Source organism: Chlorocebus sabaeus, chromosome 6 (assembly GCF_047675955.1).
Source record: "Chlorocebus sabaeus isolate Y175 chromosome 6, mChlSab1.0.hap1, whole genome shotgun sequence".
Taxonomy (NCBI): domain Eukaryota; kingdom Metazoa; phylum Chordata; class Mammalia; order Primates; family Cercopithecidae; genus Chlorocebus; species Chlorocebus sabaeus.
This window is the reverse complement of record NC_132909.1, coordinates 15,650,797-15,672,291: the sequence shown is the minus strand read 5'-3', so window position 1 is coordinate 15,672,291 and position 21,495 is coordinate 15,650,797. Positions and strand designations below refer to the sequence as shown.

Below are 21,495 nucleotides of genomic sequence, written 5' to 3'. Positions count from 1 at the left end.
ACTTATATTGGATATATGTAAAGTATCCTGGTAGTCTTACCCTTACAAATACACACTTTTTGGCATAGCCCCTTTCCTGCCATGCAGAGCCCCAGAGGAGAATCTCCCTATTTCTTCAAGTGTGCATCACTCACTGTCCTCTGTGCTGTGTCCCACATGCAGTGCCCACAGCCTCATAGAGCCTGTGACTTCAGAGCCAGGACACAGCTCAAGAGTCTGCCCTGAGACTCCCTCTCTTAATTTCCCTGCAACCTAGGCTTCACTTCAACTGACAGCTCGATTTAGCCGAATCCAGGACAGGCCACCAGGGCTCTTTCTCCACACATGCTGGTCCCACACCAGGTGGAGTCAGGCAGAGCCAGTCACCGGAGAAGACCGGAGCAGATTAGGGAGCGGTCTGAGCTGCTCCTCTCATCCAAGGGGCTTCCTCCTCTCATTTGGGGGGAAAATGTGAGCTTGTTTCAAAGCCTCGGATGCTCCTTGTAGCTCATGCAGTAGAGAAAAAAAATAAAGATGTGGCAGAAAGGGATGTGTTGGTGACAGCGAGAAGCAACTTGACCTTGAGGACTCTCCTTCTTGTCCCTCTGTGAAGCCTCTTCCACCACATAGGGCTCAGGGCTGACAAAGCCCCCTCCCTACCTTTCTCAGGCTGGACGCAAAGTCAGCCATGAAAACAAGGGGAGAGTCCGTAGAGACAAATTGGGAGGGTTCAGGAGGAGAATTTAGGATTTGCTTCTGCCAATGGGCCACAGGCTGGGAATTAAAATGTTTTCCTGTCCTGCACAGTAAATAATAACAAACCCAGCAGCTCTGCAGACGCAAACGACTCTGTCTGACAACTTTGAAGAGAGCAGTGGATCTCCCAACACGGAGGTTGAGATCTGAGAAGGGACAGACTGCCTGCTCAAGTGGATCCCTGACCCCTGAGTAGCCTAACTGGGAGACATCCCCCACTAGGGGCAGTCTGACACCCCACACCTCACAGGGTGGAGTACACCCCTGAGAGGAAGCTTCCAAAGCAAGAATCAGACAGGTACACTCGCTGTTCAGAAATATTCTATCTTCTGCAGCCTCTGCTGCTGATACCCAGGCAAACAGGGTCTGGAGTGGACCTCAAGCAATCTCCTACAGCTATAACCTACAGCTGAGGATCCTGACTGTTAGAAGGAAAGCTATCAAACAGGAAGGACACCTACACCAAAACCCCATCAGTACATCACCATCATCAAAGACCAGAGGCAGATAAAATCACAAAGATGGGGAAAAAGCAGGGCAGAAAAGCTGGGAATTCAAAAAATAAGAGCGCATCTCCCCCGGCAAAGGAGCGCAGCTCATCGCCAGCAACGGATCAAAGCTGGACGGAGAATGACTTCGACGAGATGAGAGAAGAAGGCTTCAGTCCATCAAATTTCTCAGAGCTAAAGGAGGAATTACGTACCCAGCGCAAAGAAACTAAAAATCTTGAAAAAAAAGTGGAAGAATTGATGGCTAGAGTAATTAATGCAGAGAAGCTCACAAACGAAATGAAAGAGACGAAAACCATGGCACGAGAAATACGTGACAAATGCACAAGCTTCAGTAACCGACTCGATCAACTGGAAGAAAGAATGTCAGCGATGGAGGATCAAATGAATGAAATGAAGCGAGAAGAGAAACCAAAAGAAAAAAGAAGAAAAAGAAATGAACAAAGCCTGCAAGAAGTATGGGATTATGTAAAAAGACCAAATCTACGTCTGATTGGGGTGCCTGAAAGTGAGGGGGAAAATGGAACCAAGTTGGAAAACACTCTTCAGGATATCATCCAGGAGAACTTCCCCAACCTAGTAGGGCAGGCCAACATTCAAATCCAGGAAATACAGAGAACGCCACAAAGATACTCCTCGAGAAGAGCAACTCCAAGACACATAATTGCCAGATTCACCAAAGTTGAAATGAAGGAAAAAATCTTAAGGGCAGCCAGAGAGAAAGGTCGGGTTACCCACAAAGGGAAGCCCATCAGACTAACAGCAGATCTCTTGGCAGAAACTCTTCAAGCCAGAAGAGAGTGGGGGCCAATATTCAACATTCTTAAAGAAAAGAATTTTAAACCCAGGATTTTATATCCAGCCAAACTAAGTTTCATAAGTGAAGGAGAAATAAAATCCTTTACAGATAAGCAAATGCTTAGGGATTTTGTCACCACTAGGCCTGCCTTACAAGAGACCCTGAAGGAAGCACTAAACATGGAAAGGAACAACCGGTACCAGCCATTGCAAAAACATGCCAAAATGTAAAGACCATCAAGGCTAGGAAGAAACTGCATCAACTAACGAGCAAAATAACCAGTTAATATCATAATGGCAGGATCAAGTTCACACATAACAATCCTAACCTTAAATGTAAATGGACTAAATGCTCCAATTAAAAGACACAGACTGGCAAACTGGATAAAGAGTCAAGACCCGTCAGTCTGCTGTATTCAGGAGACCCATCTCACGCGCAGAGACATACATAGGCTCAAAATAAAGGGATGGAGGAAGATTTACCAAGCAAATGGAGAACAAAAAAAAGCGGGGGTTGCAATACTAGTCTCTGATAAAACAGACTTTAAACCATCAAAGATCAAAAGAGACAAAGAAGGCCATTACATAATGGTAAAGGGATCAATTCAACAGGAAGAGCTAACTATCCTAAATATATATGCACCCAATACAGGAGCACCCAGATTCATAAAGCAAGTCCTTAGAGACTTACAAAGAGACTTAGACTCCCATACAATAATACTGGGAGACTTCAACACTCCACTGTCAACATTAGACAGATCAACGAGACAGAAAGTTAACAAGGATATCCAGGAATTGAACTCATCTCTGCAGCAAGCAGACCTAATAGACATCTATAGAACTCTCCACCCCAAATCAACAGAATATACATTCTTCTCAGCACCACATCGTACTTACTCCAAAATTGACCACGTAATTGGAAGTAAAGCACTCCTCAGCAAATGTACAAGAACAGAAATTATAACAAACTGTCTCTCAGACCACAGTGCAATCAAATTAGAACTCAGGACTAAGAAACTCAATCAAAACTGCTCAACTACATGGAAACTGAACAACCTGCTCCTGAATGACTACTGGGTACATAACGAAATGAAGGCAGAAATAAAGATGTTCTTTGAAACCAATGAGAACAAAGATACAACATACCAGAATCTCTGGGACACATTTAAAGCAGTGTGTAGAGGGAAATTTATAGCACTAAATGCCCACAAGAGAAAGCAGGAAAGATCTAAAATTGACACTCTAACATCGCAATTAAAAGAACTAGAGAAGCAAGAGCAAACACATTCGAAAGCTAGCAGAAGGCAAGAAATAACTAAGATCAGAGCAGAACTCAAGGAGATAGAGACACAAAAAACCCTCCAAAAAATCAATGAATCCAGGAGTTGGTTTTTTGAAAAGATCAACAAAATTGACAGACCGCTAGCAAGACTAATAAAGAAGAAAAGAGAGAAGAATCAAATCGACGCAATTAAAAATGATAAAGGGGATATCACCACCGACCCCACAGAAATACAAACTACCATCAGAGAATCCTATAAACACCTCTACGCAAATAAACTGGAAAATCTAGAAGAAATGGATAATTTCCTGGACACTTACACTCTTCCAAGACTAAACCAGGAAGAAGTTGAATCCCTGAATAGACCAATAGTAGGCTCTGAAATTGAGGCAATAATTAATAGCCTACCAACCAAAAAAAGTCCAGGACCAGATGGATTCACAGCTGAATTCTACCAGAGGTACAAGGAGGAGCTGGTACCATTCCTTCTGAAACTATTCCAATCAATAGAAAGAGAGGGAATCCTCCCTAACTCATTTTATGAGGCCAACATCATCCTGATACCAAAGCCTGGCAGAGACACAACAAAAAAAGAGAATTTTAGACCAATATCCCTGATGAACATCGATGCAAAAATCCTCAATAAAATACTGGCAAACCGGATTCAGCAGCACATCAAAAAGCTTATCCACCATGATCAAGTGGGCTTCATCCCTGGGATGCAAGGCTGGTTCAACATTCGCAAATCAATAAACATAATCCAGCATATAAACAGAACCAAAGACAAGAACCACATCATTATCTCAATCGATGCAGAAAAGGCTTTTGACAAAATTCAACAGCCCTTCATGCTAAAAACGCTCAATAAATTCGGTATTGATGGAACGTACCTCAAAATCATAAGAGCTATTTATGACAAACCCACAGCCAATATCATACTGAATGGGCAAAAACTGGAAAAATTCCCTTTGAAAACTGGCACAAGACAGGGATGCCCTCTCTCACCACTCCTATTCAACATAGTGTTGGAAGTTCTGGCTAGGGCAATCAGGCAAGAGAAAGAAATCAAGGGGATTCAGTTAGGAAAAGAAGAAGTCAAATTGTCCCTGTTTGCAGACGACATGATTGTATATTTAGAAAACCCCATTGTCTCAGCCCAAAATCTCCTTAAGCTGATAAGCAACTTCAGCAAAGTCTCAGGATACAAAATTAATGTGCAAAAATCACAAGCATTCTTATACACCAGTGACAGTCAAACAGAGAGCCAAATCAGGAATGAACTTCCATTCACAATTGCTTCAAAGAGAATAAAATACCTAGGAATCCAACTTACAAGGGATGTAAAGGACCTCTTCAAGGAGAACTACAAACCACTGCTCAGTGAAATAAAAGAGGACACAAACAAATGGAAGAACATACCATGCTCATGGATAGGAAGAATCAATATCGTGAAAATGGCCATACTGCCCAAGGTAATTTATAGATTCAATGCCATCCCCATCAAGCTACCAATGAGCTTCTTCACAGAATTGGAAAAAACTGCTTTAAAGTTCATATGGAACCAAAAAAGAGCCCGCATCTCCAAGACAATCCTAGGTCAAAAGAACAAAGCTGGAGGCATCACGCTACCTGACTTCAAACTATACTACAAGGCTACAGTAACCAAAACAGCATGGTACTGGTACCAAAACAGAGATATAGACCAATGGAACAGAACAGAGTCCTCAGAAATCATACCACACATCTACAGCCATCTGATCTTTGACAAACCTGAGAGAAACAAGAAATGGGGAAAGGATTCCCTATTTAATAAATGGTGCTGGGAAAATTGGCTAGCCATAAGTAGAAAGCTGAAACTGGATCCTTTCCTTACTCCTTATACGAAAATTAATTCAAGATGGATTAGAGACTTAAATGTTAGACCTAATACCATAAAAATCCTAGAGGAAAACCTAGGTAGTACCATTCAGGACATAGGCATGGGCAAAGACTTCATGTCTAAAACACCAAAAGCAACGGCAGCAAAAGCCAAAATTGACAAATGGGATCTCATTAAACTAAAGAGCTTCTGCACAGCAAAAGAAACTACCATCAGAGTGAACAGGCCACCTACAGAATGGGAGAAAATTTTTGCAATCTACTCATCTGACAAAGGGCTAATATCCAGAACCTACAAAGAACTCAAACAAATTTACAAGAAAAAACAAACAACCCAATCAAAAAGTGGGCAAAGGATATGAACAGACATTTCTCAAAAGAAGACATTCATACAGCCAACAGACACATGAAAAAATGCTCATCATCACTGGCCATCAGAGAAATGCAAATCAAAACCACAATGAGATACCATCTCACACCAGTTAGAATGGCGATCATTCAAAAGTCAGGAAACAACAGGTGCTGGAGAGGATGTGGAGAAATAGGAACACTTTTACACTGTTGGTGGGATTGTAAACTAGTTCAACCATTATGGAAAACAGTATGGCGATTCCTCAAGGATCTAGAACTAGATCTACCATATGACCCAGCCATCCCATTACTAGGTATATACCCAAAGGATTATAAATTATGCTGCTATAAAGACACATGCACACGTATGTTTATTGCAGCACTATTCACAATAGCAAAGACTTGGAATCAACCCAAATGTCCATCAGTGACAGATTGGATTAAGAAAATGTGGCACATATACACCATGGAATACTATGCAGCCATAAAAAAGGATGAGTTTGTGTCCTTTGTAGGGACATGGATGCAGCTGGAAACGATCATTCTTAGCAAACTATCACAAGAACAGAAAACCAAACACCGCATGTTCTCACTCATAGGTGGGAACTGAACAATGAGATCACTTGGACTCGGGAAGGGGAACATCACACACCGGGGCCTGTCATGGGGAGGGGGGAGGGGGGAGGGATTGCATTGGGAGTTATACCTTATGTAGATGACGGGTTGATGGGTGCAGCACACCAACATGGCACAAGTATACATATGTAGCAAACCTGCACATTGTGCACATGTACCCTACAACTTGAAGTTTAATAATAATAAATAAATTTAAAAAAATAAAATAAAATAAAAAATAAAAAATAAAAAATAAAAAATAAAAAAAATAAAATGTTTTCCTGGGTCTCCTCTGAAAGCCAGATAGACTCCACCTAAAACCCTGTTGCCAGTGATGCAGGGATCCACTTACCAGAGACTTGGATCGTCTTGAATGCGGAACTTACGCTGCCAGTGGCTAAGTTACGAGCGGAGCAACCATAGATTCCGCTATGCTTTGTAGTAATTTCGCGGATAGAGAGCTCTTGTCCTGATTGCAGAAACTTCCCATTAATCGTCCAAGAATACTCTGCCGGTGGGTTAGAGTCCGCGAAGCAGTACAAGTAGAGTTTTTCTCCTGAATGGTAATAGGGGGATGAAGACAAAATGCTGGGGATGTGTGGACCATCTGGAGTAAAGAGAATAAAGTCACAGGTGATGTCATCTGAAGGAAGGGGATGTTCCTGGTCTCTTAAAGGGACACAATGTCCCTCTGAGCCAAGACACACCCTCAAGGCCCAGCCAAACCGCTCCTGTGTTCACTGGGCCAAAGCCTGAGGTATTCTCCTGTTTCTCCCATCACAGGCTGTAGACTCCAAGTCTCCCATGACAAGAGCATCTCCTCCCCTTATATTTTTGTTTAAGGCTGTGCATACCCAGAATTTTCCAGGGCAGGGAGTCATGGCCAGCCCTGGTGTATAGAATTAAAAGTGTCTGTACTTGGACCTGAGAGAGTCTGAGAGGCCTGGCCTGTGTTCATTTGGATTTTAGCGGGTGGCCTGGTTCACACAAAAACCAAAGATACAAAGGACATCCAGTGTGACTGGGTCACTGGGGATGCTACCAACTTGGTCCCATATTTAACATTCATAGGGGCCTGTGTCATTTCTGTGACATTGCCTAGAATGAGGATCCTGTTATCACCGGGTTGCTTTAACCTGGGACTGTGTGGATAACAGAGAGAAGATTGTCCTGTGTGGCACCTTTGATTCCTCCACAGGCATCCTTCAATCAGAGTTAACATCTCCCACCTCTCAGCCCACCCGAGTCCTTGAAAGTCAATAGCTGGTGTGTGTCACAAGACAGATGCATGATGATCTAAGGGCTCAAAGACTGTGAGGCCACCTGCTCTGTCTTAGGGAAGCACAGACTTTCTCAAGAGTAAATTGAGCAGCAGTGTTGGGTCATGGACAGATACATCAGTGGGAGTCACAGTCCCTGATACACCTCCCAGTCCCTCTCTAATCAGTTGACTGGCTGGCTCACCTTGGGTTCCTTACCTGGAGTGTGCACCTGCTGGGCCCCTTCCAAATTCCATCCTACTTTGCCCCCCTAGATGTGATTTCTCTATGGCTTCCATTTCCAAGGACATTCTAGAGATGAGTAATAATGGGACTTCCCATTGTCCTGAAACCCTGAAGATACTGAGCAGCCTGGCCTGGGACTGGATGTTTCAGCAGAAAGAAGACAGGGGAGACCAGAGTCAAGCCTGGAGGTCAGTTCAGTCATTAAGCCGTGGAGGCGCAAGGTGGGGCAGTTTTCTGCAGGTGTTTCATGATGACTTACTTGAGCCAGTGACCTCCAAAGATAGAGCAGAGTGCAAGGAATGATCTAGAAAGAGTGAAGGGGACAGGCAAGAGCTGGTGGCTTTGGAGCAGAACCATGTTCCCTGTTCTGGGTTCTTTAAGTTTCCTCTCCTTCTGCAGAGGGCAGGTGAGGACTAAATGGATCTTTCCAGAAATACATGTGGATATTTGCAAATGCAGAACGGACTGGTGGAAAGGGTGGGAATGAACTGCTGGAAATCTGGTCCTCGTGGACCATACGTGTTTGATGGATATGAGACAAATTTGGGGAGAAATTTTGCAAACATTTTCTTTCATTGGACCCTCTACTCTCCGATTCCATGGGTTTGACTACTCTAGGGACATCATGTAAGTGGATTCCAGAGTGAATCTGAGAAGAGACTGATGGTTGCCAAGAGCTGGGAGTGGGGAGAATCAGAAGTTGTTCACGGGTGTGCAGTTTCAGTTATGCAAGACGGGGAGGTTCTAGAGATCTGCTGTACAGCTCGATGCCTATAGTTCACACAGATTGAGTGTTTCTTATGCATAAGACTTAGGACAAAAAGTGTTTTGGATTTCTGACATTTTTTGATTTGAAATATTCGTCACATACTTTCTGGTTTAGCATCCCAAATCTCAAAGATTCAAAATCTAAAATGCTCCAGTGAGTATTTCTTTTCAGCATCACATTAGTCAGCAAAAGTGGGAGGTGATAGGCTAAATACATTCTTGCCCCTTTTTTTTCTCACCACGTTTCTAGCTTGGTGATTAGTTTTTGGTCAATTCCACACTGGCCATGCTGCACTTGTATGTTTTTGAAGGCTTTGGGATGTGAGAAATAATGATTGCTATTTTCTATGTCATGAACACTTTCCACCTTTCCATGTTTGCATCTTTTTCTCAGTGTCTCTGTTGTGGCAGTCATCAGTAAGAGCCTGTCAGGTCAGATTTAGGACAGATTTTTGTAATTCTGCAAAAAAAAATGTTTCTGGGATTCTGGCAGGGGTTGTGTTGAATCTGCAGCTCACTTTGGGTAGTATTGTCATCCTAACAATATTGAATTTTCCAGTCCATGAAAATGAAATGTCCTCGCACATATTGATGTCGTCTTTAATTTCATTCAGTAAAGATTTGTAGTTTTCAGGGTATAACCCTTAGACCTTTTTGGTTAAACTTATTCCAAAATATTTTATTCCTTTTTGATGTTAATGACAATGGAAATTCTTTTCTGAATTTCCCTTCACATTGTTCATTGTTACTGTATAGTCTAAAGAATGATCTAGAAAGAGTGAAGGGGACAGGCAAAAGCTGGTGGTTTTCGAGCAGAAACATATTCCCTGTCCTGGGTTTTTTATTTTCCCTCTCCCTTAGCAGAGGGCAGGTGGCTCTTCCCTGATAGCCAGATAGACTTCACTGGAAAACATATTGCCAGTGCTCCAGGGATCCACTTACCAGGGACTATGATCCTCTTGATTATGAGATTTGTTCCACCAGTGACTGAGTTATGCATGAAACAGACATAGACCCCTCTATATGTTTTAGTGATTTGGAGAGTAAAAAACACTTGTGCTGATTGCTGGAACTTCCTATCAATCAGCTAAGAATGCTCTGCCAGTGAGTGAGAGTCTGTGAGGCAGGAGAGCTTGGGGACTTCCCCTGGATGGTAATAGGTATATGAAGAAGAAATGGTGGGGGCATCCAGGATATCTGGAGCAAAGAAAATAAAGTCACAGCTGATGTTGTCAGAGGGAAGGGAAAATCCTGGTCTGTGGAAGGGCCACAGTGACCCTGTGAGCTAAGTCACAACACTGAAGTCCCAGCCAAATCCCTGCTGTGTTCACTGATCAGGAGCCTGAGACATTCACCTACTTCTGCCATCATAAACTGTGGACCCTGAGTCTCCCATGACAGGAGCAGCCTCTTCTCTCCCATTGTTGATCAAGCCTAAGCCTACTCTTAGGACTTATGGCCAGCTTTGATATCCAGGGATAAGGGTCTCTGTACTTGCACCTGAGAGGGACTGGGAGGCCTGGCCTCTGGCCATGTGTATTTGGGATGGCAGCCTGGCTCACAGAGGAACAGAAGATACTCACAGAGGAGATTCAAGGTGACTGGGTCACTGCGGCTGGAACTCCTTGGGTTCTTCATTTCACATTCATAAGGTCCTGCAGTATCCTTTGTGACACCAAATAGACTGAGGGTCCTGTTGTTTTCGGACAGCTGCAACCTGGGACTGATAGGGAGTCTCTGACCATTTATCCACCACAGGTAGCTTACATCCTGAGTGTCAGGATCACAGGAAAAGATCACAGTCTCCATGCCCTCCCTGGGGTTTAAGTTGCTGCTGGAGATGTAGGGCTTGGGAGTCTCCACTGTGCAGATAACAGAGAGAAGATTGTCCTATGTGGTACCTTTGATTCCTCCAAAGACATTTTTCAATCAGAGATGGCCTTTCCCACTTCAGCCCACCCAAGTCCTTAAAACCCCATGGCAGGTATGTGTGTTACAAGACAGATGCATGGCAATCTGAGGGCTCAGAGATTGTGAGGCTGCCCTCTGTATGTGGGAGAAGCACAGACTTTCTCAAGTGTGAATTGAGCAGCATCTTTGCATCATGGAAAAACATGGGTTCAGCAGTCAGAGCCCCTGGTGCCTCTCTGTGTCCCTCCCTCTCCAACTGCCTGCCTGGCCCACCTTGTGATCCTCACCTGGAGCATGCAGTGCTAGAATCTTCTTAGTTTCAGTCTTACTTTGCTCCCAAGGTAGGTTTTCTCTGCAGCTTCCCTTTCCAAGGGCATCCTAGAGACGGATGATGGAACTTCCCATTGTCCGTAAGCCCTTTGGGTAGTGGGAAAACTGGACTGGGACTGGGTACTTCAGCGGAAATAACACAGGGGAGACCAGAGTCAAGCCTGGAGGTCAATTCAGTCATCAGGGAGTGGAGCAACAAGGTGGGGGAGTTTTCCCAGCTGTCTCATAGTGACTGACTTGAGCCAGTGACCTCTAAAGATAGAGCAGAGTCCAAGGAATGACCTACAAAGAGTGAAGGGGACAGGCAAGAGCTGATAGCTTTGGACCGAGACCATGTTTTTCTGTGGATGATGTCCTGTGTCCACGATGTTCCCTTCCCCCTGTAGAGGGCAGGTGAGGACCATGTGGATCTTTCTAGAAATACATGTGGATGTTTGCAAATGCACAACTGACTAGTGGAAAGCACGAGCATGAACCGATGATGGAAGCCTGGCCCTCATGGACCATATGTGTTTGGTGGCTCTTAGACCAATATTTGGGAAGAAGTCTTGCAGATACTTTCTCTCAGTAGACATTCTACTCTCTGATTCTGTGAGTTTGACTACTCTATGTACCTCATCTCAGTGGATTCCAGTGAATCAGAAAGTAGAATAGTAGCTTCCAGGAGCTGGGGTGAGGGGAATAGGGCATTGTTCCATGGGTGTGCGCTTTCAGTTATGCAGGATGAGGAGGTTCCAGAGATCTCCTGTAGATCTTCATACCTATAGTTCATACAGATAAAGTGTTCCTTATGCAGAAAACTTAAAACCAGGTGTTTTAGAGTTCCAACATTTTTAATTTTGGAATATTTGCAGTAGATGTACTGGGTTAGCATCCCACATCTGAAAAATTTTAAATCCAAAATGCTCCTGTGAGCACTTCTTTTTAGCACCATATCAGTGGTCAGAAGTGTTGGATTTTGGTGCATTTCAGATTTTGGATTTCTGGATTTGGGATGCTCAATTTGTAATATTGTAATTTTCCCATAAAAAGTTGTCGGGATTTTAGTCCTTATGTTATGATGTGACTCTAGTAACAAAACAAAACAAAACAAAATTTGAAGGAAACATTAAAATGTTCTCATCAGTGGAAATTTTTACTGATGGTCCAAACATCTAAGATCAATTGCCGGTAGTAGTATTTCTCTTGATACCCAATTAAGGTTTAGGTGTGGGGTGAATTCCAGCAGGATCACATTATGCTCAAAGAAAGATGCCAAAGGTGATTTGAAATTAGCAAGTTCTTAAGTAGAAAGAGACCCGTTGAAAGGACAGAACTTGTCAGTGTGTCAATTACATAAAGGGAGGAATGATGCTGAATTAAAAGAAGTGATGTGTGTTATGTTAGTAAATATAGAAAGAACTCCCTGTTTCTAATTTCTGTGCAGAGTTAGGAAAAATGGGGAGGAGCCCAGAACAGGTATGTGAAGTGCTGTTTTCATTTTCTCTCAACCTCAGGAAATACAACTAGAGTTTAAGTTTGTGTGAATTAAGAAGAGTCTAAGTGAGATGCCATTGGGTCATTTGTCCCCCACACGAAGAATCCCAACTTATGAAAATGGCATCATCATGAAGAAACAATGGAATGTGGCCCAGGCAGGAAAACCATCAGATAGCACCCCCTGGCCACCTCCAAAAGGTCCCCGAACCCAGCAGTATTCCCATTATGTGAATGGTACAGCCTTGGTAGTTGTCCCATAACTACAAAATTTAAAAATTGCTATTGTCAATACAAAATGATAAATATGAAGTTGAATATATTGCTCCATTTTTTCCCCCTACTCTTTTTGAACATTCCTGTTTCATTTTTGGAAGTTTCTATTGACACATCCTCAAGCTAGGGATTCTTTCCTCAGCTGTGTGCAATCTACCAGTAAGTATCAAAAACATTCTTCATTTCTCTAACAGCATTTTTTTTTTCTGAGATGGAGTCTCGCTCTATTGCCCAGGCTGGAGTGCAGTGGCACGATCTTGGCTCACGGCAAGCTCTGCTTCCCGGGTTCATGCCATTCTCCTGCCACAGCCTCGCGTGTAGCTGGGACTACAGGCACCCGCCAGCACGCCCAGCTCATTTGTTTGTATTTTTAGTAGAGATGGGGTTTCACCGTGTTCGTCAGGAAGGTCTCGATCTCCTGACCACGTGATCCGCCCGCCTTGGCCTCCCAAAGTGTTGGGATTACAGACGTGAGCCTCTATGCCTGGCCATCTCTGAGGTATTTTAACTAGTTGTGGACTTTTGAGTTTGTTCAACTGTTTACTTACTGTTAGAACCGAGTGACAAATTTCAAGCTTGTTATATGCCTGACAGGAAACCAGAAGTCTCTAGGAAGTGACTGGAGAATGTGAGCTCCATAGTAGGTTGAGGATGAAGTCACGAGGGAAATGGGTGAAATCAGCCCATGGGCTTTGGAGACTACAAGCCAGTCCAGCCTCTGACACCCTGGAGAGTCAGTGCAAAGATTACAACAGTGACAGTAAACTAGCATGGCTGACTCCATCTGGCATCTAGTCTCAGGCTGGCTGTCCTCACTCATTCCTGGACATAGGCCAGGCTAACCATGGAAGGAATTTACTTTATAGTTTAACTTTGAAGAAACAATGATAATAGTTCCTCGATAACACTAATACCCTTATTTTGCTCAGGGATTGCCTTTGCAAAACTGGTGAAAGACCGTGAGACTAAGATTATAGGAGAGCAGTGAATTCTGCTAAAATGTAGGCACAGTTTCTATAATCCCTTACTGTTCAAATATCATTCGCCCAGAGTTTACAAAATTCGTAATCAATTGCTTTCATAGATAACATCACTATTGTAGAACCTGAGATTGGTCTTCTGAGGAGTTTCTCATTCTTTGCATTCTGGCAAGCCGCTGATCTCATCCATACCCATCACTAATGGCTTAGCCAGTCACGTGGTCCCCACTTAGAGTCAGATTCAAGTACAAACAGATCATTTCCCTCTGCCCCCGTGATTCCATCCCCAAACAATCAGCAGTACCGATTTTTTAGTCCTGTGCCTCTGAAACTATGCTTGAATATCTCTGTCTAATGTTGACAGCTGATACCATTCCTTCTGAAACTATTCCAATCAATAGAAAGAGGGAATCCTCCCTGACTCATTTTATGAGGCCAGCATCATCCTGACTCCAAAGCCTGGCAGAGACACAACAAAAAAAGAGAATTTTAGACCAATATCCCTGATGAACATCGATGCCAAAATCCTCAATAAAATACTGACAAACTGAATCTAGCAGCACATCCAAAAGCTTATCCACCATGATCAAGTGGGCTTCATCCCTGGGATGCAAGGCTGGTTCAACCTACACAAATCAATAAACGTAATCCAGGATATAAACAGAATCAAAGACAAAAATCACATGACTATCTCGATAGATGAAGATAAGGCCTTGGACAAAATTCAAAAGTTCTTCATGCTAAAAACTTTCAATAAATTCTATATTGATTGAACATATCTCAAAATAATAAGAGCTATTTGTAACAAACCCACAACCAATATCATACTGAATGGGCAAAAACTGGAAGCATTCCCTTTGAAAACTGGCACAAGACATGGATGCCCTGTCTCACCACTCCTATTCAACATAGTGTTGGAAGTTCTGGCTAGGGCAATCAGGCAAGAGAAAGAAATCAAGGGTATCCAGTTAGGAAAGGAAGAAGTCAAATTGTCCCTGTTTGTAGATGACATGATTGTATATTTAGAAAACCCCATTGTCTCAGCCCAAAACTTCCTTAAGCTGATAAGTAACTTCAGCAAAGTCTCTGGACACAAAATTAATGTGCAAAAATCACAAGCATTCTTATACACCAGTAACAGACAAACAGAGAGCCAAATCAGGAATGAACTTCCATTCACAATTGCTTCAAAGAGAATAAAATACCTAGGAATCCAACTTGCAAGGGGTGTAAAGGACCTCTTCAAGGAGAACTAAAAACCACTGCTCAGTGAAATAAAAGAGGACACAAACAAATGGAAGAACATACTATGCTCCTGGATAGGAAGAATCAACATCGTGAAAATGGCCATACTGTCCAAGGTCATTTATAGATTCAATGCCATCCCCATCAAGCTACCAATGAGTTTCTTCACAGAATTGGAAAATCTACTTTAAAGTTCATATGGAACCAAAAAAGAGCCTGCACTGCCAAGACAATCCTAAGTCAAAAGAACAAAGCTGGAGGCATCACGATACCTGACTTCAAACTACACTACATGGCTACAGTAACCAAAACATCATGGTACTGGTACCAAAACAGAGATATAGAGATTGGAACAGAACAGATCCCTCAGAAATACTACCACAGATCTACAGCCATCTGAACTTTGACAAACCTGACACAAACAAGAAATGGGGAAAGGATTCCCTATTTAATAAATGGTGCTGGGATAATTGGCTAGCCATAAGAAGAAAGCTGAAACTAAATCCTTTCCTTACTCCTTATACAAAAATTAATTCAAGATGGATTAGAGACTTAAATGTTAGACCTAATACCATAAAAACCCTAGAAGAAAACCTAGGTAATACCATTCAGGACATAGGCATGGGCTAAGGCTTCATGTCTAAAACACCAAAAGCAAAGGCAACAAAAGCCAAAATTGACAAATGGGATCTAATTACACTAAAGAGCTTCTGCACAGCAAGAGAAACTATCATCAGAGTGAACAGGTAACCTACAAAATGGGAAACAATTTTTGCAATCTACTCATCTGACAAAGAATTAATATCCAGAACCTACAAAGAACTCAAACAAATTTACAAGAAAAAGACAAACAACCCCATCAAAAAGTGGGCAAAGGATATGAACAGACATTTCTCAAAAGAAGACATTCATACAGCCAACAGACACATGAGAAAATGCTCGTCATCACTGGCCATCAGAGAAATGCAAATCAAAACCACAATGAGATACCATCTCTCACCAGTTAGAATGGCAATCATTAAAAAGTCAGGAAACCACAGGTGCTGGAGAGGATGTGGAGAAATAGGAACATTTTTACACTGTTGGTGGGATTGTAAACTAGTTCAACCGTTGTGGAAAACAGTATGGCGATTCCTCAAGGGTCTAGAACTAGAAATACCATATGACTCAGCCATCCCATTACTGGGTATATACCCAAAGGATTATAAATCATGCTGCTCTAAAGACACATGCACACGTATGCTTATTGCACAAGTATTCACAATAGCAAAGACTTGGAATCAACCCAAATGTCCATCAGTGAGAGACTGCATTAAGAAAATTTGGCGTATATACACCATGGAATACTATGTAGCCATAAAAAAGGATGAGTTCGTGTGCTTTATAGGGACATGGATGCAGCTGGAAACCATCATTCTCAGCGAACTATCGCAAGAACAGAAAACCAAACACCGTGTGTTCTTACTCATAGTGGGAATTGAACAATAAGATCACTTGGACACGGGAAGGGGAACATCACACATGGGGGCCTATTATAGGGAGGGGTTGGGGGTGGGGTTGCAATGACAGTTATACCTGATGTAAATGACAAGTTGATGGGTGCTGACGAGTTGATGGGTGCAGCACACTAACATGGCAAATATATACATATGTAACAAACCTGCACGTTGTGCACATGTACCCTAGAACTTGAAGTATATTTTTAAAAAAATTTTTTTAATTAAAAAAAGAAAAAATCCCTAACCCCTGATCCACTAGGGAGGCTGATTTGAGTAATAATATACCTCCGTCCTCCTATTTGGCAGACGTGGAGTCATTAAAATCTTTCTTTACTGCAAATCACCATCTGGATAAATTGGTTTCGTTTGTGCAGGAGGCCAGAAGAACATGTCTGGGAATTATAAGAATGGATGGAGGAGCTGCCTATCCCTGTCCCACGGTCTTGTGCACAGATCAGCCTCACAACAGGAAAGAGCCCTGGATGGGGATACAGTGGAAGCTCATTCTCTTACTGACTTGTGGACATTGGCTCGAGATGAAGCCTGGCAGGAGTGGAAACTCCAGGTCATTTCTATGCCTTTCCTATTACCTGGGAGGTGGACCATTCCACAATGTTAACAGGAAGGAAATAGAAGGCAGCCTAGTTAGAGGGAGTGTCTGGGGAAGGCCTAGGGTTGGAGGAAGAAGCTGTGCGGGGCAGGGCTTGCCAGTTAGAATGAAGTGGGAGGAAGATGAGGGACACAGAGAAGCAGAGAGAGGCAGAGATAGCATGGCAGTGAACAGTGGGGGCTACAGTGACTTCAGAGACCCCAGGGACTAGGTGTCCCCATTTCCACAGTCCAGAACCAGGGAGCCCTGAAAATCCTCCAGTGGCCAAAGGGTTTCGACTTACATGAGGTGGGGTGTCTTTAGGGGCAAGACGTAGTGGGGGGATGAAAGATGGGTGTCAGCCTCTGAAGGACAAGGGAAAGGTGTGACCTAGACCTCCTAGGATTCTGCATCTGAGATCCAGTCTCTAAAGAGGTTATGGATCATTCATTTCTTCATTCAATTCCTTCATTTGTTATGTGAGAGCACCTGAGTGTGTGTCTCTCACTGGGCCTGTGATGGTGCAGGGTGTGAGTGGGGAAAGAAAACAAGGTCCTGTCCTTTATCCGGTATGCCAGTGACATGGACACTTTGGGAAGCAGGATTTCAGGTTCAGTGATAGGGGTTAAGATCTGAGGGGGAGGCCTGGACATTTTTTGCACTGACTCTGACAGTTGAGGCAGGTGATTCAGTTCTGGAGTACAGAGTAATCAGCTGACCATTTGCTCTCGCTCCTCTGAGGTTTGGATGCCAAAGATGAGAGGATTTGAGCCAATAAATGACTACGGTACCCTTGGATCCCAGTAATTCCTCGCTTCTGGTGGAGGAGAGGATGGACCTGTAGCTGCAGACAGACCTCATGTGACCCTGATCTGCCTTTTGTGTTTGCCTGGTTCTAGCTCAGTGACTCTGCGTTCCTGTGCCTCAGTTTTCTCTCAGTCAAATAAGCTAAATGGCGAATGGACTGTGGCTTTTCATGCTATCTGTGAATACATTGTAAATTCTTCACAGTCACCTGACCTAATGCTTGGCACAGTGGAGGTGTTCACACAAACAGCATTTATTATTATTCACTCCCATGAGAGAGCACCTTTAGGTCAGATCCCTGTGGACAAGCTGCTGCCAGGTACATTTTCTCTCTTCTGTTTCTGCTTCTGGGGACATTAGAGTTTCTATGGAGTGTCCTAAGCCTCACAAGGCAGTTGACTGATGGTCTACAAAGCTTGTCTTTCTGTCCTCTCCACTCTGAGTCTCAGGTGAAGAAAGCTCTGTCCTTCTCCAGATGAGGCTCTGAGGGCTGAGCCCTGGTAGTGAGCAGCTCCAGGAGACACAGTCCTCAGACACCTGGTGAATCCTTGGTCCCAGTAAGCCCTGCCACAACTGAACTGTGGCACAGGCTCCTCAGCTTTATCTGGAGTAAGGATTTAGGGACAGGGGTCTGGGGTTGAGGTTTCTAGGGCTGAGCTTTTCTGAGAGTATCTCAGGGGGCCTCTTAGGCAAAGCCCTACTCAGTTCTCCAGGGTCTTTCTCAGGGTCAAGTTTATGAAGAGGACATGAAGTGCTTGGCTGAGACTGACCTCCTCCTGCTGAGCACCGCCCCCTCCCCCCATGAGACTGTCCTTCTTGTGCAGCAAGTGTCTGCAGGGTCTGGAGGCAGGAAAGGAATTCTGATCTGTTGAGGTTTGTCTCCTCTGTGTGTGTCCCGCACTAAATTCCAAAACCCCAACATGGGACATAATGCAGAGAAGGACACAGGCACAGTCCAGGCCTGACCATCCTGTGTGTGCAAAGTAGAAGTGACCCCCACCCCTCAACACCCAGGGATCATGTGGAATCACTCACGGTATAAGGTGTAATGTCCAGTTATTCTTTTAAACTTATCACCTCGCTTTATAATTTGTATGGTGTAGGATCCTGTGTCCTTCCGGGTGACATTCTGAATCAGCAGGGATGCATTGGAATATACTGTTTCTCGTCCACTGTATGCGGGCCCAAATACAATCATTTCAGTGTCTATTACATATGATGTGATGTAATGGTGCAGGTCCATTATTTGCCCTTTGTACCAGCTGTAGCCAATAAGATTCTGGGGCAAATTGTGGACAAGTAGCAGAACATCCTTCCCCTCAGAAAGTTTGGTTGGCTGTGCTTCAATCGTGACTTGGGCAGTGGTGGGCGGGTTCCAGAAGATTAAAAGTGATGCTAGGAGGTGGAGAGAGCATCAGTCAATATTGAGACCTATGTATTGGGGTAAAAAGATGGGGCCCTGGGTCCTGAGAAGATCTCTTCAATCATCAGCCTTGTAGACACACACACACAAACACACACACCCCTTTTTGTGTGTATGTGTGTGTGTGTGTTTTTGTCCTACTGTCCTACTGGGTCAAGGTCAGCAGCATGACCCCTATTCATTCAACACTTCTGACCTCGGCATTTTTCTCTTTGAAATCCTCTTCCCCAGGGGTCTGCATGGCTCCCTCCACACTGCCCTCAGGTTCTGCTCACATCAGGGCGTCCTCAGACTTCTTTCATGACACCTCCTTCAGAGACCCTGGATCTTCCATTTCTGACCTTTCCCTGCTCTGCTCCCTCCGGAGCTCTTGTCAACACCTGACCTCACATTCCAGATCTCTTTGCATGTCTGTCTTCCTGCCCATGAGAGCGTGAGCTCCGTGAGGACAGAGACGTTTGTGATCTTGGTTGCACCCCAGTGCCTGCGACAGGCTGCAGACTCCTGCAGATGTGAGGGTTCCCAGGGACCTCCAAGCCAGAGATATATTTTTTTCTTTCCCCAATTGTTGTGGTTTTTTGTTGAGGACAATGTTTCATGTCCTGCTTATATTTTCATCTGAAGTGTCATCTGATAATAGTTATTATTATCATTTTTCAAAATATGGTGGCCAGTGATGCTAAACCAGGAGAACAGAACACTTGAGATTTTCCTACCTATTACCAATTCCAGTTCAATGTGATTTTCCTGTTGTGACCCTGTCCCTCTCTGGTATATTTTCCCCAATCCAGGCTCCAACAGAGCCTTCTTTCCTTTACTTATTTGTTTTCTTTTCTTTTTGAGATGGAGTCTCATACTGTCTCCCAGCCTGGCATGCAGTGGTGCCATCTCGGCTCACTGCAACCTCTGCCTCCCAGATTCATACAATTCTCCTGCCTCAGCCTCCTGAGTAGCTAGGATTACAGGAGGACACCACCACACCTGGTTAAATTTTTCTGTTTTTAGTAGAGACGGGGCTTCACTGTGTTGATCAGACTGGTCTTGAACTCTTGACCTCATGATCCATCCACCTCAGCCTCCCAAAGTGCTGGCTTATTTTATTTTTTAGAACCCCATCCCCTCCAGGAGACCCCATCCAATCATTCTGCTTCCTCCTCCTGTACTCTCCCAGGAAGTTCTCTCCTCACCTGTGAGTAGAAGTTCCTTCCAGGTGATATGCAGTGTGTAGGGAGGCACTGAGAGGGGCCCCATGGCCTCTTCTGCCTGTGTGTTCTCCTCTGTGGAGATGAGCCTGGGATCCAAAATGTTTCCGAGCACAGCTGTCAGCTGTGCTGTCCTTCCTCCTTCTGTGCTGAGCCTCTTCCCCGGGGCAGGAGCACTTCTCAGGCTTATGGGCGGGGTCTGAGCCCAGGACACTTCTCTATCCCCTCCCCTCTCAGTACTGCCTCTTTGTCCCTCCTTCTCTTTTTCCTTTTGTCTGTGTGTCAAGTCCCTGGGAATTGTGGAGGCCTCTACATTTCTCATCAGTGATTTTTGTCACCAAACTTCGGTACACACTGTGCAAAACAACAAACATACACAAAAAAGAGATGCGCACAGACACACAGAGTCACACACATACCCTGTAGGTTGGGCAAGCACAGTTCTGGGCCTCAGCCTCCTACTGACCCAGTGGCTCTGAGTCGGGGTGTATATTCACACCCCTTGACCTCTTTCATCCCCATCTGGCTCTCCCCTTCAGTGCAGGAGGCTAGAGCTGCATCAGGTCCCTGTTATAGGGACACCACATTGTGCTGTGGGTGAGCTGTGTGTTGCCTGGTGACAGGGACCCTTCCTTTCTCTAATTGTGTCTAGCTTGGCTGCAACTTCCAAGGATGGACATTCAGGACCTGGGTGTCCCAGAGGAAACTGTCCTTCCTGGAGGTGTGCAGGGTGAATCTCTCATGCCTCCTGGGAGGAGAGGCATGTGCTGGTTGCTCAGTGGGGGCTGTGATTCCCATAGTCAAAGGGACAGTTCTCAGTCACTCTATTGCTCCCTTGGGACTGGTGGATGGGTTTCTCATCTCTTCCTGACCATCTTTGGTGTCCTCTCTTCCCTGGCCGTCTGATCGTCCTGTGGTCACCACACCTTCCCCGTGGTGGTGCAGGAGGAAGTGGGAAGTTACCAAGGAACCTCGTGGAACATGGCTCCCTGAGATACAGGAAGGGGAGCCTGGGACAGAGCAGGAGTTCAGAGCTGGAGAGATTCATCCCGACTTACTCCGTGGTCGTGATGGGCTCAGCCCTCCATGTGCTGACATACCCAGGGGTCTGTCCTGAGGATTTTCACCTGGCCAAGATGCTCTCTGTAGAGGAGGAACAGGCAGTCACCAGAGAGCCTCTCTGGAGGGACCTCGCTCACAGCTGAGAAGGCGGGTGGGGGTGAGTTGTGTTCTCGGAGCCAAGAGCAATAATACCCCCTTCTACCGGCAGGGACACAGGAGAGGTCTGCTTCCCAAGGGACAGCCGGGGGTAGGTG

The 21,495-nt window shown here is 44.5% G+C and overlaps 1 protein-coding gene and 1 long non-coding RNA gene across 3 annotated transcripts in view; one reads left to right on the top strand and one right to left on the bottom strand.

Annotated features, from left to right (window-relative positions):
* LOC140711843 (uncharacterized) overlaps positions 1-21,495 on the top strand; it is a 480,768-nt gene that overhangs the window by 156,869 nt on the left and 302,404 nt on the right. The gene's annotated exons all lie outside the window — the stretch shown is intronic.
* LOC140711967 (pregnancy-specific beta-1-glycoprotein 2-like) lies at positions 6,471-20,489 on the bottom strand. 2 transcript variants are annotated; one of them, XM_073017265.1, is made up of 4 exons: positions 20,165-20,489; positions 18,590-18,949; positions 13,194-13,199; positions 6,471-6,775 (listed from the first exon to the last, which is right to left on the bottom strand). In XM_073017265.1, exons 1-4 carry the CDS (start codon positions 20,226-20,228, stop codon positions 6,483-6,485), a joined length of 723 nt encoding a protein of 240 aa, XP_072873366.1. In that variant the 5' UTR covers positions 20,229-20,489; the 3' UTR covers positions 6,471-6,482. The 2 variants fall into 2 exon arrangements, with proteins under 2 accessions (XP_072873366.1, XP_072873365.1); XM_073017264.1 differs by lacking the exon at positions 13,194-13,199 and adding an exon at positions 10,025-10,303.

What these genes read in the sequence shown, in the direction of transcription:
- LOC140711967 (XM_073017264.1), bottom strand. Translation starts at nt 20,228, where the DNA reads ATGGGGCCCCTCTCAGTGCCTCCCTACACACTGCATATCACCTGGAAG. An exon ending in GAAGGAACTTCTACTCACAG is followed by an intron (nt 18,950 to 20,164) that starts GTGAGGAGAGAA and finishes TCCACCTCCTAG; the next exon opens with CATCACTTTTAATCTTCTGG. An exon ending in TGGACATTACACCTTATACC is followed by an intron (nt 10,304 to 18,589) that starts GTGAGTGATTCC and finishes TTATCTGCACAG; the next exon opens with TGGAGACTCCCAAGCCCTAC.